General features: G+C 43.5%; 1 protein-coding gene across 1 annotated transcript; it reads left to right on the forward strand.

The window, feature by feature from the left end:
- The first annotated feature begins 220 nt into the window (after positions 1 to 220).
- Positions 221 to 7,422, forward strand: LOC306962304 (uncharacterized protein). Its single transcript, XM_079555417.1, has 4 exons — positions 221 to 263; positions 2,951 to 5,476; positions 6,359 to 6,476; positions 7,168 to 7,422. Exons 2-4 carry the CDS (start codon positions 3,010 to 3,012, stop codon positions 7,400 to 7,402), a joined length of 2,820 nt encoding a protein of 939 aa, XP_079411543.1. The 5' UTR covers positions 221 to 263; positions 2,951 to 3,009; the 3' UTR covers positions 7,403 to 7,422.
- Positions 7,423 to 18,051: the final 10,629 nt, after the last annotated feature.

The raw sequence follows: 18,051 nt of genomic DNA on the forward strand, positions 1-18,051 counted from the left end.
AACAGAAGGATAAGGTTCTTTAGGTCATGAAGAGTGTTGCAATAAACTGGTTTCACTATTAGAAATACATTATTAAATATATAATCTGAGTCTGAGTCATGAGTAAAAAACAGTCCGTCCACTGCTCATTATAAATTCACATTAGAGTCAAGCAACTTCCTAAAAAAGAGTGCAGTTTCTACCCAGTGCTCTTTGATGAACTGGTCATTTGAATGAAGCAGGGGCGAGAGGCGACTACTGCACGGCACACACTTCTCTCAGAGGTGAGTAGAATGCTTGTGTTTGAAGTACAATAAGGCAAAATGTTAAATATGAAAATAGAAAGAACTTTTCTAAAGGATATTTCTGCAGTTTCTGTCTCAAAGGACAACCTACAGATATAATCTAAAACAATCCATTAGAGTAGTCCTGCAAGAGGTCTTTAGTTTGAGCATGTTTATCTCAGCATTCCTTTGTGTCCTAAACTTTACCAACTGTTGTAATCTATTTCAGTGTTTCTATGATCAATGATTCACTCTGTGTAATAGACAGTGTTGGGAACGTTACTTTAAAAAAGTAGTTACTCACTACTTGTTTCAAAAAGTAACTCAATTACACTCCGTTAAAAGTAACTTGTTACCAGGGAAAGTGACTATTTGCGTTACTGTAAAAAAAAAAAATGAAAAAAAAAGTTGCGATTTGCAAAGAACTATCATGTCAAAGATGTTCATAGTAACTGTGGGGACGACAAGCCGTGAGTCGGGGACACGAGGAAGTAGTTTTTGGAACAGAGCACATGATGCAACACTCTGCACAGACTAAGGTGCAGACTGTGCAGCTGTCCCTGTCCTGGAGAGGCAGAGGACGCTGAGTGATGAAGGGGCATCAACAAAGAGAGACTCACCCTCTCCCCTGCTCTCCATGCTCCAGCAGCATGAAATACAGCTTCAGTGAGCTGACACCGTGGCGCTCATTCAGCCCAATAGAAATGTGCCACTTTGTTTTTCCACTAACAATAACGGCGTTGTAACGTTGGAATTAGATTACTCCGTTACCGAAAATGTAGCGCCATTAGATAAGATAAGATAAGATAAAGATAAGATAAGATAAACCTTTATTGATCTCACAAAGGAGAAATTCACTAGTAGTTCATTAGTAGTGCCGTTATACATAAACGCCATTATTACCAAGACTGGTAATCGATAACTACTGTGATACTACTGATCAAATACAGTACACACAGACATTTGTTATTAGATATGTATTATCTTCATTATTTGATCACTAGCTGAGACCCGGCCTTCGGCCATGCCTCGCTAGTCTCCACATGTGATATTCTGAGATTATGAGTGATTACAAAGAAATGTCCAACCCGTCACACAGTTCAGCTGTAGACCAGTGGTTCCCAAGCCATTCCAAAAACTATGGCCACTATAAATGAATAAAAGAATGAAGGCAAAACATTTTTTCAAACAAACAGCAATAGGAGTGTTAGATGCACCCGTGCTCCTTTCTTATAAACTACGATAATATTTTCGTTGAACTCGGGGAACAGGATTCAAGAGACAGTGGAATAATTATGGATAAATATTAGGGGTTCAGCTCTAACGGTTTGGTTCACGGTGCAGGACCCGTGGTTTGGTGCATCCCGGTAGTGTACAATAAAAAAAGAAAGAGTAGGTATTGAACTGAAATAGCCTAATGATCGTTGTTAGACAGTATTTATAACCTTACAATAAAAGTGGCAATGCTTTCAAAGCTGCTTTAGAATAAAATGTACCTCTGGGCTCACAATACGTGAAAGCAAAATAGAAAACAAAAGGTACAGCAGCAAAGAAAAAAAAAAAGAAAAAAACTACGCAGTGCAGGCCATGCGCTCGTTAACTGGTAGTTTCATTTTCGCTTTTACTCACACGGAGGATAAATCAGTCAGAGCAGCGCGTTTGATTAGAGGCTCGTGTTTGAGCAGGTTTTGGGCACGCACGCACACACACACACATACCCCTGTTTGGATGCGCACGCGCACACATACACACGTACGCACACACACGCACACACATACACACATGCACACACACGCACACACATACACACGTACGCACACACACGCACACACATACACACATGCACACACACGCACACATACCCCTGTTTGGATGCGCACGCGCACACATACACACGTACGCACACACACGCACACATCGCCTTGTTTGGATGCGCGCGCACACATACATACACACACGCACGAACACACACACGCGCACACACACATCGCCCTGTTTGGATGCGCGCACACGCACGGCAGTGAGATCTCGTGCACTCGCGTTTTAGTGACAGCGGGGTTTCCTCGGACAGCAGCACCGCGTTCCCAAACGGTCTCCCATCCCAGTCCTAACCAGGCCCTTCCCTGCTTAGCATCAGGAACGGTCTCCCATCCCAGTTCTAACCAGGCACTTCCCTGCTTAGCAGCCGAGGAACGGTCTCCCATCCCAGTTCTAACCAGGCACTTCCCTGCTTAGCATCCGAGGAACGGTCTCCCATCCCAGTTCTAACCAGGCACTTCCCTGCTTAGCTTCAAAGTCGGTATGGGAAATAAACATGGCGGCGCCCAGGCGGCGGCCATTGAAATAGCGTTTTCTATAATAGATGTGACCGATCCTAACTGAAGGAGGGACGATGTGACTCATGGCAGAAGCCACCAATGAAGAGCCATTATGCAGAGGAATGAGACTCCACCTCCTGCTTTGACCAAGGGTGTTGAACGCCAGTTTTTAAGAAAGTGCCTGTAACAAAATATCATCATCCATTCCCCTCAGATGCATGAGTGAAGGGGATGTGTTTCGTTTTGTCCAGAGATAAAGCCTTTTATAATTGGTTTGAATTCTAGTCATCTCTTCAACACTAAAGCGAACATTCAGGAATAAATTCTCAACTGTACCTTGTAATGTTTACTTCTTTCTTTGTGTTCCAGCAGTGCGTTGAAACAGGAAGCACTGTCTAAAAAACGAGTCTTCAGTGCTGGGATTAATCATGGAGCCAGTTATTATATATTTCCTCTTCTTGAGTAATTGTGGCTTCATCGTCAGGGGATTTTCCCTCAGAAGCTGTTATCTTTTGGATGAAAATGCTGTTTGCTCCAAACACCATATCACAGAGGTTCCCACAGACATCCCTTCCTTTGTGAAGAGCATTGACCTCAGCAACAACAACATCTCAAGAATACAACTTTCAGACTTCACACATTTCCCAAATTTAACAGCACTAGACCTAAATCAGAACTCTATCTCAAACATTGGCAGACGCACATTTTCCAAGTTAGTTCCCCTCAAACGTTTGGTACTGAGCAGAAATAAACTGGGCCAACTTGAGGACGATGTGTTTGATGGTTTATCTAAACTCTTAGAGTTGAAAATGGGCTGGAATCACATTGAGAAAGTGTCTCCGAACGTCTTCAGATCTTTGAGGAGCCTTATGGTTCTGGATCTATCCAACAATAAACTCCGGACAGTTGCAGAAGTGAATTTAGTCATACGGCACATGCCGAAACTGGCAAACCTGATGATTGCAAACAATAGTATAGCCACGTTTAGCTCCAAAGATTTGACAAATGTCTCAACTGTAATTAAGTTCCTCGATGTGTCTGGAAATCCACTGCAGAGGTTTGAAGTAACTACAGACGTCTTTCCGAGACTAAAAAAGTTAAACATTGGGAATCCCACAGTGAAGACCAACCTGACTTGGGCCGTGCAGAACAGCGGTCTGCTCAGTCAGGTAAAACATCTGGACATCAGCGCAGTACAACTGGCATCTATCGACGAATGGAGAAAATTATTTTCATCTTTACACTCTTTATATTTATTAATTATAAACTCTATGCAACACAGTCCTGAGCTCATCAACATTTCCTGCTCCATCTTAAAACTGTCACATCTGCAAACTCGTTCAAATACTCTCACTTCCATCAAGACAAATTTATTCCAGATGTGTCAGAAAGTTTCTAGGTTAGATCTGAATGTAAACAGCATCACACACATTGAAAATGGCTCCTTTGAGTCTCTCCATTATTTACACATCCTCAGCCTCAGCAACAACAGACTGACAAGTGTCCCTACGGCAACAAGAAATTTACGCTCTCTTCAAACACTCGATCTCTCCTCTAATCACATCAAAACACTTGGATGTCAGGACTTTGTCGGATTAACCAGTCTCAAAGAGCTGGATCTGCAGTCGAACAATGTCACAGCTTTAAATAAATGCACTTTTGTCGGTTTGTCCAAGCTGGAAACTTTGAACCTACTGGGAAATTTAATATCGGAATTGGGCAATGCTTTCCAGAGCAGTTTGCCAAATCTGAAAGTCCTTCAGTTGAATCAGAACAAGCTGACAATGATTAGGAAAAGTGAATTCAGTGGTTTGCCGTCACTCACAAGCGTTTCATTGGGTCAAAATCAAATAAAAACTCTGGAGAAGGGCAGCTTCTCTGGCCTCACAAGTCTAATGGAATTAAAGTTGCAAATGAATGAACTCAGAAAAGATGCTCTACACACAGTTTGTTTCAATGATTTGGGAAAGTTACGAAAATTGAACCTGGACAATAATCATATAAAATATTTGGACTGCTCTCCTGTGGAAGAGCCTCCATTTATGAACTTGTCCAGTTTAGAGACTCTACAGATTTCAGTTCAGCGCGCTGTAGGAAGGAGCTGTTTCCCGTCAAACCTCCTTCTGGGACTGAGCAGTCTGTTAACATTTAGTTGCAATAACATCCAACTTTTAAACCTTTCTGATGACTTCTTCACACCAACACCTCATCTCAACAACCTGGATATTGCTGCCAATGACCTTCTGGACGTGTCTTCAAATGTATTTACTCAAATCCCATATCTCACACGACTCAGGATCAGCAGCACGAACCTTCACTCCCTGGACTTCCTCATCCATTCCAACCTCACAAAACTTAAAATCCTCCAAGCAAGAAAGAATGGCTTTTCTGTGATCAGTGAAGACATTATTAGATCTGTTCCAAGTCTTTTAGAGTTGGATGTTAAACAAAACACTTTAACATGTGACTGTGACAACTCCTGGTTTGTGAAGTGGATCCAAAACAACAATCAAACTCAAGTGGCGGATGCCTACCATTTTCAATGCAACTATCCATCTGAAAGTAAGGGGAAAAAACTGCTGGACCTGAATGTGCAGTCCTGTCTGGTGGACATAAGCTTCATCTGCTTCATATCCAGCACTTGTGTTAACATCGTGATCCTCGTGGCCTCGTTCACCTTCCACTTCAGCCGCTTTCAGCTGACCTACGCCTACTACATCTTCTTGGCCTGGCTTTATGACTCCAGAAACCGTCAGAAGCGAGCGGCGTGTCACTACGACGCCTTTGTCTCGTACAACAGCCACGATGAGGCCTGGGTCTACAGAGAACTGGTGCCACGTCTGGAGCAGGAGCAGGGCTGGAGGCTGTGCCTGCACCACCGAGACTTCCTCCCAGGTACACACTGACTCAGGAACCAGGTCTATGATCTGTGTGACACAAACATACTGTCTTTGCTCTGCCCGATCCATCAGATCTTGGAAGCTAAGAAGGGCCTCGTTGGTACTTAGATGGGAGACCGTTTGGAAACAGCCTGTGTGAATGTGTTAAGCGAGTGAGTGGTTGGTGGTGATTGGAGGGTCCAATGGCGCAGACTGGTTGCCTCGCTTCCATCAGTCTACACCAGGGCAGCTACCACTAAATATGGGGTGAATGAATAATGAGTACAGTAGTGATTTGAGAAACGTAGTAATACAGGCTTGTAAAGCGCATTACCAGTGTAAACCATTATTAATATCATTAAAGAAATAGGCCACCATCAGTGCTGCCAAAATCGTCAACTGGACTGAGTTCAGGACATTTAGCTTTAATTTGCAGAAGTTTCTTCTTTGCTCTTGTGATCAGAAAATGTTGCAAGTAGAACCAATCTAGAAAGTCTTAAATAAGACTCAGGTCAGTCGAAAGAGGAGGGATCAAGACAGACCGCCGACACATATCGACTGAAGTTGAACCGTTCCTAACCTGAAAGTTTAGTTGTTTGAGTCCTCATCCAGTGAATGGTTGGCTTCAACAGAAATGTCACATGGCTGTGCTTACCAACTTTCCGGCACATGGTATGTACTCTTTCCGCACCCACCAGGTGGCACGGTCAGTCTGATGGACCTGTCTGGTACCTCAGACTGAACACACCAAGGATCAACAGCTGACAACACACGCCACACCTGCATCATATCTGACAGACAGGCCAACCATTTAAACAAGTTAACTATTTGTCTGGTATAAAAGAACACAAGTAAATATATCTTGATGTTATTGTGGCTTTTACAATTTGATTCCCAGGGAAACCCATTGTGGAGAACATCGCTGAAGCAATTTACGGAAGCAGGAAAACCATCTGCGTCGTCAGCCGCCGATATCTACAGAGTGAGTGGTGCTCCAAAGAGATGCAGCTGGCCAGGTACTGTCTCTACAGACTCACATGTGAAGTGTCTAAATGTCAACACACATTTAAAGGTTCTGACTGAGATGTGTGTGTCGTAGCTTCTGTTCTGACTGAGATGTGTGTGTCGTAGCTTCTGTTCTGACTGAGATGTGTGTGTCGTAGCTTCTGTTCTGACTGAGATGTGTGTGTCGTAGTTTCTGTTCTGACTGAGATGTGTGTGTCGTAGTTTCTGCTCTGACTGAGATGTGTGTGTCGTAGTTTCTGCTCTGACTGAGATGTGTGTGTCGTAGTTTCTGCTCTGACTGAGATGTGTGTGTCGTAGTTTCTGCTCTGACTGAGATGTGTGTGTCGTAGTTTCTGTTCTGACTGAGATGTGTGTGTCGTAGTTTCTGCTCTGACTGAGATGTGTGTGTCGTAGTTTCTGCTCTGACTGAGATGTGTGTGTCGTAGCTTCTGTTCTGACTGAGATGTGTGTGTCGTAGTTTCTGCTCTGACTGAGATGTGTGTGTCGTAGCTTCTGTTCTGACTGAGATGTGTGTGTCGTAGCTTCTGTTCTGACTGAGATGTGTGTGTCGTAGTTTCTGCTCTGACTGAGATGTGTGTGTCGTAGCTTCTGTTCTGACTGAAATGTGTGTGTCGTAGCTTCTGTTCTGACTGAGATGTGTGTGTCGTAGCTTCTGCTCTGACTGAGATGTGTGTGTCGTAGCTTCCGTCTGTTCGATGAGCGTGAGGACGTGCTGATCCTGGTCTTTCTGGAGGACATCCCCTCGTGTCACTTGTCTCCGTATTACCGCATGAAGAGGCTGCTGAAGAGACGCTCGTACCTGAGCTGGCCCCGCGCCGCACAGCACCCACAGCTGTTCTGGGAGAAACTACGGCAAGCCCTGAGGTCCACAACCACAGAGGAGGAGGACAGACTGCGCCTCACCGTCACTCCCTGAGACGCTGAGGGTGGATCATTAAAAAAATAAAATATAAAACTGTTTTTATGTGCTTGAATTGAAAGTAAAGCAGCACAAGACTGGACGAAATAATTGGTGCAAGAGAACCACAGAAGGGTTTATTTTTGGATGTGGATGTTTTTATATGTAAATGAGATGTAAAAAATGATGATTGAATCTTTTGTAAACAATAAAAAGCGATAAAAGGCAGTAAATGGTTGATTGATATTTGGGAATTAAGCCTAAAGGATCGCCAAACCTGGCAGGAATATAACTATTTAGTTTAAACAGGATCCATAGCCGAAATTTAAGTTCCAGTTCATTTCTATTTTGACTTAAAACGTGTGCAGATGGGAGGGAAGATGTTGGGCTGTTGATTTTGTGATGAATAACAATATTTCATCTGCATTTAAGATGATGAACGCTGTCACAATGCCACAAATTGAGGCCACAAAGAGATATAGAGAAAGGACAAATAAATGTGGAGAGAGAGGGTCCCCTTGTCGAGAACCTCATCTCAATTTGAACAGTTTAAATCTGAAACAGTTTTTGTTTTTGACAGACGACAGCTCAAGAACCTACAATAGCAAACTCCTGTACAACTGAGAGCTGCTATAGAGACGGTCTGTGTTTGTGGGCAATTATTTGGTTTCTCTTTTAGTATTTTGTAATCTCTGTGTTCCTGCTTTTTAGCCTGAAATGCTATTTTTATTATGTTCCTTTCCCTAAGTTGGTCTTTAGTGTCTAAGAAGCAAATTTCATTTCTGCATTTCTGACTTCCTCAAAAAGAGCAACAAGAATCCGACATTAACATCGTCAAATATGTGAAACAATCCCCCGGGAGCGGTGGTTGGCTGTGGCTGTGTGGGCGCTGTCCTCTGGGTGCCCGGATGGAGGTGTGGTGTTTAGAAGAAGGCTTTGAACAAAGTGGTTCGCTCAGCCAGCAGGACCATTGGCTGCACTTTGCCGCTCCTGGAGGCCACATATAAAGCTCGACTACTGAATCGAGCTTTAAAACTTGCAAATGATGCCTCAGGCCACCCTGCTAAAGCCTTTTTTGGGATGCTTCCTTCACGGAGAAGGTATCGCTCCATCATATGTTCTACTGATCGACATATGAACAGTTTCTTTCCTCAAGCTGTGATCACTTTAAACAAGGCACTTTAAACAGGCACTTCTATTATATTTATCGGTGTGGACTTTTATTGTACAATGTTTTGCCCTTAGGCTTTTAATGTGGCATTGTTTGTTTGTTCTGTTTTTTATATTGTGTCTTTTTACTTGTTTTACATATCGCACTTTGAGCTCTTTGCACATTTTTTTCCAATGTGGTTTTTCAAACTGCAAATGGCCAATAAATGAATCTGAATCTGAATCTGTTTCTGCTGCACCTCCGCTAGGTGTCCGGTGGTGGTGCCCTGTGGCTGATGTACCGCTCCCGGTGCAGACGGCTCCTCTGATGGCATTTCCTTACCTGGTTCATCTGTGCCCAGACTCAGCACTACGTCCATTATCTCATCGTGAGACCTCCTCACGATGTTGTATATGGAGCCACCATACGTACTCATCACATTTACTACTGAAATAAAAGATCCACAACGTTGTGACAAATTGATTATATTAGTAAGTTTGACATACAGCTAGCTAGTAATGCTATTTGTAACGAACACATCTTTACTTAATACAACAAGTTAATATTTATTTATTTAAATATTTATTTATTTATTGGTTTAGCCATGAGGGCCACGAGTTATTTTTCTCTTCCCAGTAACACCGTGTCCCCGTTTCTTAAAGAATTATTTTAACATTGATTTTTTACACTCAAAATATTCAATATCTGTGTCACACTCGGTCATGTTAACAGTTTGGGATACGATCTGGGCAGGCCTGACCTTTAACCTGGACCACCATGCTTTGCACTCGGTGAGATGCCGAATCCGCTAACTGGTACGATTATTTTTTTGTCTGAATTGGGGAAATAAATTCTCACTTCCTCCTTAAACAGATCAGTGTCCGTGTCTGGTTAAACTATCATCAATTTCAGGAGAGAGGACATTATCGCAGAGCAGGCTTCATCAGAGGTGGGTACTGCCCAAATTCATCTCAATCTGAGAAGTTTGATTGTTTTATTAGATGTTTGTATTTAAGCCTGGTTTCAGTTTGCCCTGTTTAGTAGTTGCACTTGCACTGTGAAAGACAATAGGCTGCATCCTTGGCATTCTCAAAATTAATGTCATGAAGTTAGATGGAGTGCAGCTGCCTATATGTGACTTTCAAGCTGGCTAAATGTTTTAGAAATAGGCAAGGCAAGGCAAGGCAAGGCAAGTTTATTTGTAGAGCACAATTCATACACAAGGCAATTCAAAGTGCTTCACAGTTGAAAACAAATAGAATCAATAAAAACATCAACATAAAATTAATCAGTAAAAGGCGAGAGTGCAGATAAAATACTTTCAGTCATATGCATTGGTAAAAAGAACTGTTTTCAGCCTGGATTTGAACATTGTCAGAGTTGAGGCCTGTCTCACATCCTCATGAAGACTGTTCCAGATTTTAGCTGCATGAAACTGAAACGCAGCCTCACCGTGTTTATTAAATATTCAATCAAAAATCCATCCATATTAAATTGTATTTTTGTTTGTCAGAGATCCACAAACCCACCATGTTAACAATGTGATCAAAATCACGCCTGTTTGACTGAACACTGTCACCACTTTTTAATGCAAAAGTGGGAAAAAAACACAGATTTGTGCTGACAGCAACTGATTTATGTGCAACTTTCAACCACAGCACCCTGGTGTGCGGTCTGCAGCGCAAGTCCAGGGGTTAAGCAGACTGAGGAGAGAGGAGGAGCAGGAGGAGGCCAAAGCACCGTGATCCCACCGGGAAAAAGTCCCGACTCCCCATTACCAAACTGCTCTTTTCATATGAGAGACATTATCACAAAAGACATTAGGGTTATACTGTAGTGCAGATAAAACAAAATATGTAGGGGTGCCATGGGCTGTAGGAAGTGCGTGTTGGGGTGAAAAGGTTGAGAACCACTGCTGTATATGGTAGCTACAGAGAATAACAATGAACCAGGTCAAAACAAATTCACAAAAACAACAGTCTAAAAGTGCCATCCATCCATCCATCCATTTTCTTCCGCTTTATCCGGGGGGCGGGTCGCGGGGGCAGCAGTCTCAGCAGAGATGCCCAGACTTCCCGATCCACACACACCTCCTCCAGCTGTTCTGGGGGGACCCCGAGGCGACAGCATCACTGCTGATGTCGCACCGATCCGTCTGTCGATCTCACGCTCCAGCCGTCCCTCAGTCGTGAACAAGACCCCGAGATACTTGAGGCGAGGACTCCCCACCGACCTGAAGAGGAGAAGCCACCTTTTTTCCGGTGGAGTCTAAAAGTGCCTTCTGCCTTATTATTTTGACCTCTCCATCACATCTCTCTGACTGGTTCTTCAGATTACAATGATGCTAAATGAAAAAGAAATATATTTAAAACAAATGGCCCAAAATATAAGAATACAATTAAGGTCGAGTCTGTATTCTGTGCAGAGTTTTCAGAGATGACTGTGTCTGAGTGTTCACTTCTCTTTTTGTCTTCATTCTAGGAGTGAAGTGGACAGTAGTTTCTCTAAATCTAAAGTACTGACATCAGTCATGGAGCCAACTATAATGTGTTTCCTCTTACTGAACTGGGGTTTTGTCGTCAGGGGATTTTCACTCAGGAGCTGTGTCCTTCACCAAGAAAACAACTTAAAGCAACAAGCTTCAAATTTTACACATTTCCCAAATTTAACATCATTGGACCTAACACTAAACTCCATCTCACTGATCGGCAAAGGCTCTTTCTCTAAGTTGGTTTCCCTTCAACAGCTGACACTGAGCAGGAATAAAATCATGGATCTTCGATGTTGTTGTTCGATGGTTTGTCCAAACTTCTACACTTAAAGGGATATTTCAGGATTTTTGACATAGGGCCTCATTTCCTAGTTTTCCAGAGTGTTGCTGATTTCTGGAGAATTTTTTTTTGTAATTCATGCAATTCTTATGTAACCGGGTGGGAGCTATGGGGTGTTACGTTGTGATTTTAAAATTACTCATTTAGCTGTAGCACATACACCCCACAAGGCTCACAGATCCGTAGACTGAAACAACCGAGACAAATAATAATTCCGTTAATTTATTTATAAGTTCAAGTTGGTTTTGAGTTCATTTCAGGTCTCACAAAAGAAACAAAAGCTGCGCACATTGGAGCGCGTGTACGCACACAGTTCATCCATTTCCGCTTAGTTTGTCCATGCTCCTAGAAGCGAAGCTCCATAGTTTTTGCCTTCGAAGCAGAACAGTCTTTTTCTCGGACATTTGGTTACTCCAGCCAGGTGAGCGGTGTAGCTTTGCGTCCTGAGCCACACGCCGAAGACACAGGGAAGCAGAGTCACAGGTACACATGGAGCAGTAGATCGACATAAAACAAAGAGGAGGCCCACTGCCAGCAGGAGCCTAAATAAACAGACTAATTGTAAACAACTGCATTTTGTACATTTTAAAGATAATCGTAACCGGGTAGATTTAGCGACATACCGAGGTCATGGCGCCCCTTGTGTTCCCCGCACCAACACAAGCCCTCACGCCGAGCCACCCAGAAGCTATAAACAAACCCGCATTAGCCGCACGCAAATCAGTGAATGTTTACAGGATACTCGCCCTACTCACCCGATACTCGCAACACTATGACATCGCTGAGCTTGACGCTTTTACAAACAGCGACAGTGCGCCTAGTCGTAGTAGAGTGGACAGCTGTAGTGCCGCCATGACACCGGCTCGCAGCGCGTGACGTCAGGGGTCAGAGGTGGGTGGGGCGGAGTAAGAAAACTGAACCCCTTTTATAGTCCGCGGGGCGCACGCAATATTCACACTGTCACACTTATATTTTAAGAGTTTTGTGGCGCTAGGCTTGTGCTAGGCTAGCGCATTTCTATGGTATCAGCTAGCCTGCATTAAAAACAGTCTGACCCGCTCCACAGTGTACCTGAGGAAAATCACTTATAACACCAGACTAACCATATAAATGTCTGTGCCCATAGAGTAATTTTTGGAATATAACTGACCTTGCATCACATGAATGATCGCATTTTGAGGGACTATTTTCTAGCAGATCACTCCGCCGCTGCGTAGCTTATACAACCACGAAGCTGATGCTGCTCAAATATAAGGTATTTTAAATGCAAAATGGTTAAAATTACTCTCTCGACACAGACATTTATATGGTTAGTCTGGTGTTATAAGGGATTTGCCTCAGGTGCACTGTGGAGCGGGTCAGACTGTTTTTAACGCAGGCTAGATGATATCGTGGAACTGTCAAAAATCCTGAAATATCCCATTAAGACTTGACAGTAATCACATTCAGGCTGTGGCTCCAAACGCCTTCAGATCCCTGGGCAGCCTCACACTTCTCAAACTCTCCCGCAATAAACTCAAAAAAATTGCCCAGGTCAATTTAGTTATTCAGCACATGCCACGGCTCAGAGACTTGATGATTGTGAACAATGAGATAACCACTTTTCGATCCCAAGACTTGAGAAATGTCTCGGCTGAAATGACTTCCCTCGATGTGTCGGGAAATCCACTGGTGAGGTTAAAAGGAACAGCTGATGTCTTTCCAAAACTAACAAATTTGAACATTGGGAATCCCACAAAAAAAGTCCAACCTGACGTGGGCCGTGCAGAACCCCAGTCTGCTCCGTCATGTGACCTCTCTGGACGTCAGCGAGGTACAACAGGCATCGATCGAAGAATGGAGAAAATTATTAACAACTTTCCATTCCTCCTTAACTTCTCTGAAGATAAAGCCCTTCTCCAGGCCGTCTCGTCTAATAAACATGTTCCTGTTCCATTCCAACTCTGTCAGAACTGGAAATGAAGAACACAAAATCCTCACTCCGCCCTCTTCCCAGTTTCCTCGCAGCGGAGTGAGTTGCAGCATAAGCGCAGATCGCTTGTGATTTTGGTGCGAGTTCGTGTTAGCCTAAGTGCTTTCTTGCAACGTAGATTTCAAGGAGTTACAAAGCTGTGGAACGGGTGGCTGAAGCAGCAATGAATGGCAACAAAGGCGACGCTTTTATTCATCAAAATCTGAACTGTAGTAAAATGCAAAAAAAAGTGGCATCAAACAGATTTGACAACGGGGTTAGCTAGCAGCATGAAATAAAGCAAGTCTACGATGAGCTCGTAGTAGACTTGTTTTATTTCATGCTGCTGCCAAACGAAACCAGGTACAGTTATCAGGCTGAGACTCGGACAAATCACGGAGGAAGCACAGGCCGTCCCGGTAAAGTGAGACCCGGCGAGAGCGAGAGGCGGCCGGGGACAGTGTGAGTCGGCCACTGCTACTCTCTTCGTTCTGCTGTGGATCGAGAAACGGAAACCCATCTATGGGCTATAAAAAACAGACACTGTACTTCCTGTCAGCGATCGTTTACATTCACAATTAGCAGGTTCCCACACAAGTAAAGGGAGAGCTCAGGATCTGGTTAAGGACAACGAGTTACTGATGAACAGTCACAGAAACGTGTTACAAACATCATGTTCACTGTGAATCCAGCACCCAAAGGAAACGCCAGCTGTCGTAAGGGGCGGAGCTTTTATCTTAGAGCTAAAGGCTAGTGTTGAAAAATGATAATATAACATGTAAACAAGTAAATATTATTTAAGCTACTAACAGGACGATTCTTTTTTGCGCAGGCTCGTTCAAAACTTTGCGCTAGTTTCAATTTTTATTTTGTTAGCCGCGTTAGCCTCAAGACAAAAACATCCACGTTATGAACAGTCCTTACGTCTCACATAATGTTTTTAAACCTGCTCCAGTCACATCTGAACTTTCACTCTGTCCTTTACCAAATCTTGAGCTATCGCTTCATTTCTCTGCGACCCTGTTAATTTTGAATGGGAAGAGATAGCGCACAGGAAGGACAGCGTCTGGTGTACTGTCCATCACGTGGGGTCACTGTGCATCGAGCCCATTGAGCCCCTGCATTGTCCTCTTTTCAGATCGGTGAGAAAATTAATTTACCCATTTTTGGTTTAAAGCTAATCTTAGCTGTTAATAGTTAAACTGTGAGAAGTCCAGTATAAAAATATTCATTGGTTTATTTGTTTTTGGTCATAGAAACACAGTATTCAGGGCTTCGAGGAGGCGCCGTCTTGTGCTCCCGCCTTGTACCCGTGAGAGATCGGTGAGCAAAGCATTTGTCATGTTCATGGTTTAGTCCACATTTGTTTTTATTCATTTCACTTTGAGAGATGTTTATGAAAATGAGTAAGGAAATAATTGACTTGAAGGTAATGTCTTATTTTGGTGAAAACTTGAGGCAATGCTCTACTGTTTTATTTTTTGGATAATGTAACCGTGTGGAAGCTATGGGGTGTTACGTTGTTATTTTGAAGTTACTCATTTAGCTGTAGCACATACACCCCACAAGGCTCACAGATCCGTAGACTGAAACAACAGAGACAAATAATATTTCCGTTTATTTATTTATAATAAGTTCAAGTTGGTTTTGAGTTCATTTCAGCTTTTCCAAAAATCGTGCTGTGCCCAACACCGACTCGCAGATACGCACACAGTTCATCCATTTCCATTTAGTTTGTCCATGTCCGTCCGTGCTCCCAGAAGTGAAGCTCCATAGTTTTTACCTTTGAAGCCGAACAGTCTTTTACTCGGTCATTTAGTTACTCCAGCCATGTGAGCGGTGTAGCTTTGCGTCCTGAGCCACAAGCCGAAAACACCGGAGAGAGGAGAGTCACAGGTACACATGGAGAGTGGAGGACGACATAAAAACAAAGAGGAGGCCTAAATAACACAGACTCATTGTAAACAACTGCATTTTGTACCTGTTAATAGTAATCGTAACCAGGTAGATTTAGCGACATACCGAGGTCATGGCGCCCCTTGTGTTCCCCGCACCAACACAAGCCCTCACGCCAAGCCACCCGGAAGCTACAAACAAACCCGCATTAGCCACACGCAAATCAGTGAATGTTCACAGGATACTCGCCCTACTCACCCGATACACTCTGACATCGTTGAGCTTGACGCTTTTACAAACAGCGACAGTGCGCCTAGTCGTAGTAGAGTGGAAGCTGTAGTGCCGCCATGACACCGGCTCCGATAGCGCGTGACGTCAGGGGTCAGAGGTGGGTGGGGCGGAGTAAGGAAACTGAACCCCTTTTATAGTCCACGGAATGTAGTGGGACAGGGTTTTGTGTCCCTGTGGTGTTGCCGTAGCTGTAGTGGGCGGGGTAACGTGCTTAAAAAAAGCACTGTCAGGTAACACAGGTTCGTGCTCGCTGCTACACAATCTGCTGTCCTGTCCCTCTCTGGTCAGATGCTCTGCCCTTTGTGTAATTATGTGACTGCTGCATGCTAAAGTGTGTGTGTGTGTGTGTGTGTGTGTGTGTGTGTGTGTGTGTGTGTGCGTGCGTGCGTGCGTGCGTGTTTTGCTTTGTTTATAGATTGCATGGTTTGCTACTGTTTTTATTTGGGTTTATTGTACCATTTTAGATTTGGATTAAGGAAAATAAACTAATGAACTCTGGAAATAATAAATAACCTTAAATATAAGTTGGGCCTCTGTCTCTGTTTTGACCACACAACAACCCACACTTACCTGTGTTCTTTGTATTTGTAATTGAAGCTAAGTAAAGGTTAAAATTGATTGGGCTTCTAATCACTATCAAGGGGACCCCTGGCCCACCCGGTTACAATAAGAATGTGATTGTAATTTTATGTAAGTACTTGATATATTGAAAAGGAAAATATGCATTTCACAGCAATGCTGATATTTTTACATTTTCACTTTTATTTTTAATTGTAAACATGGTTAATGTTTCAATCAGTGCTTTTACAAGCTAACAGATGGTAAAATTTAATTATTTTGAAATTCATTGTATTTTAGGACGCTGTTGTTGACGGGTCAGGTTTTTTGATTACGTTGGTGAACCTGGTTTGATGGTGAGCCAGTCGACTTAGGCCAGCCACCCTTACCGAGCCATTCCATTCTTGCTGCCCCCTCTCCACACACACATCCCCCTGGACTCTTTTGGATGTTTTAGTTGGAACTTAGGACTTTTGGACTCTGCCTCTACCAGTGGCGGCTGGTCCATTATGGGCTGTGGGGCGCCGCCCCTCCTATCAATTTTCCAAGTAAAAAAAATAAAACATAAAAAGTTTTAAGTTTAGCAAAATCATGACTGTCTTCTGTACAGGTGTTTTTTACAAGGAAGGAGCGTGTCATTTTGTCTGCCTGGTTCATCGTGTGCTGTAACCGCTGTAACAGCCTCATAAATGTGTAGTTTTGTGCTCGGGGCGGGAGGAACAGCGCCCACGATCTAACCAATGGCGCTCTACCATGGTATAAAAACGGCACCAAATATCATTAATTCAACCAATCATCTCCGATGGGGGCGTGGCCTCAGCGCAAACACGAGCAGCTCTGAGCTCACGGACGACCGGAGAAAAGACCGGGGAAGCTTCGTGTTGTTTCCTGAGAGGAGGTGAAAGGATTTAGTCAAACTAATGGACTTGGGACAACTTTCTTCCGTCAGAAGTCACGTCTAAACGGACTTTCCTGGAGGTAGCATGACGATGCTAACTAGCTCGTCTGCTTTAGCTACTGCTTGTTTATTTCACACTTTGGGACAAACCCTCGCTGACTTGGACAGACAGTTCTGTCCCAGGACGTGGACATTTGATGGAGAGAAGATTCAGGACCATGAGGAGCTACGACAGAAGAGGGGAACATCATTCATTCATTAACTGAGGGAAACAATCCAATCCAACTTTATTTATAATGCACTTTAAAAACAACATAGTTGACCAAAGTGCAGAACACAACAGCAAAAGGTCACAGTAAAAATTAAGAGCACATAGGTAAAAAGAATACAAGGAATACAGGCAAAAAAGATAAAATACAAAAGATTCTTAATTCAATTAAAAGCTACAGTAAACAGATTGTTTTAAGAGCCGACTTAAAAACAGAAAGTGACTCGGCCTGTCTAAGGTGCGAGGGCAGTGCATTCCACAATGACGGGCCTGCAATTGAAAAGGCACGATAGCCTCTTAGTTTCCTTTGAGACCTTGGGACGACTAACAAAGATTGGTCTCCCGACCTGAGGCTGCAAGCCGGAGTGTAAGGCTGAATAAGGTCGGACAGGTACGAAGGTGCAAGGCCGTGAAGGCATTTAAAAACAAATAGGAGGATTTTAAAGTCAATCCGGCTACGGACAGGGAGCCAATGTATTGACTTTAAAACAGGCGTTATGTGCTCACGCTTTTTAGTGCCAGATAGGAGGCGTGCAGCAGCATTTTGGACAAGTTGAAGTCGGGCTAGGGAAGTTTGGTTTAGCCCAGTGTACAATGCATTACAATAATCCAGGCGACTGGTGATAAAGGCGTGGATTAAAATCTCAAAGTGGTGCCGTGAAAAAACGGATTTTACTTTAGACAGTTCTCGAATCTGGAAGAAGCTAGGAGTTCACCTGAGCGTCAAGTTTAAGATCACAGTCAAACCTCACACCAAGATCTGTGACAACAGGCTTCAGGTACTGTGACAGCGCCCCCACATCAACATGGGCAGAGGAAGCCCC

This window comes from Gobius niger, assembly GCF_951799975.1.
Source record: "Gobius niger genome assembly, chromosome: 4".
NCBI lineage: Eukaryota > Metazoa > Chordata > Actinopteri > Gobiiformes > Gobiidae > Gobius > Gobius niger.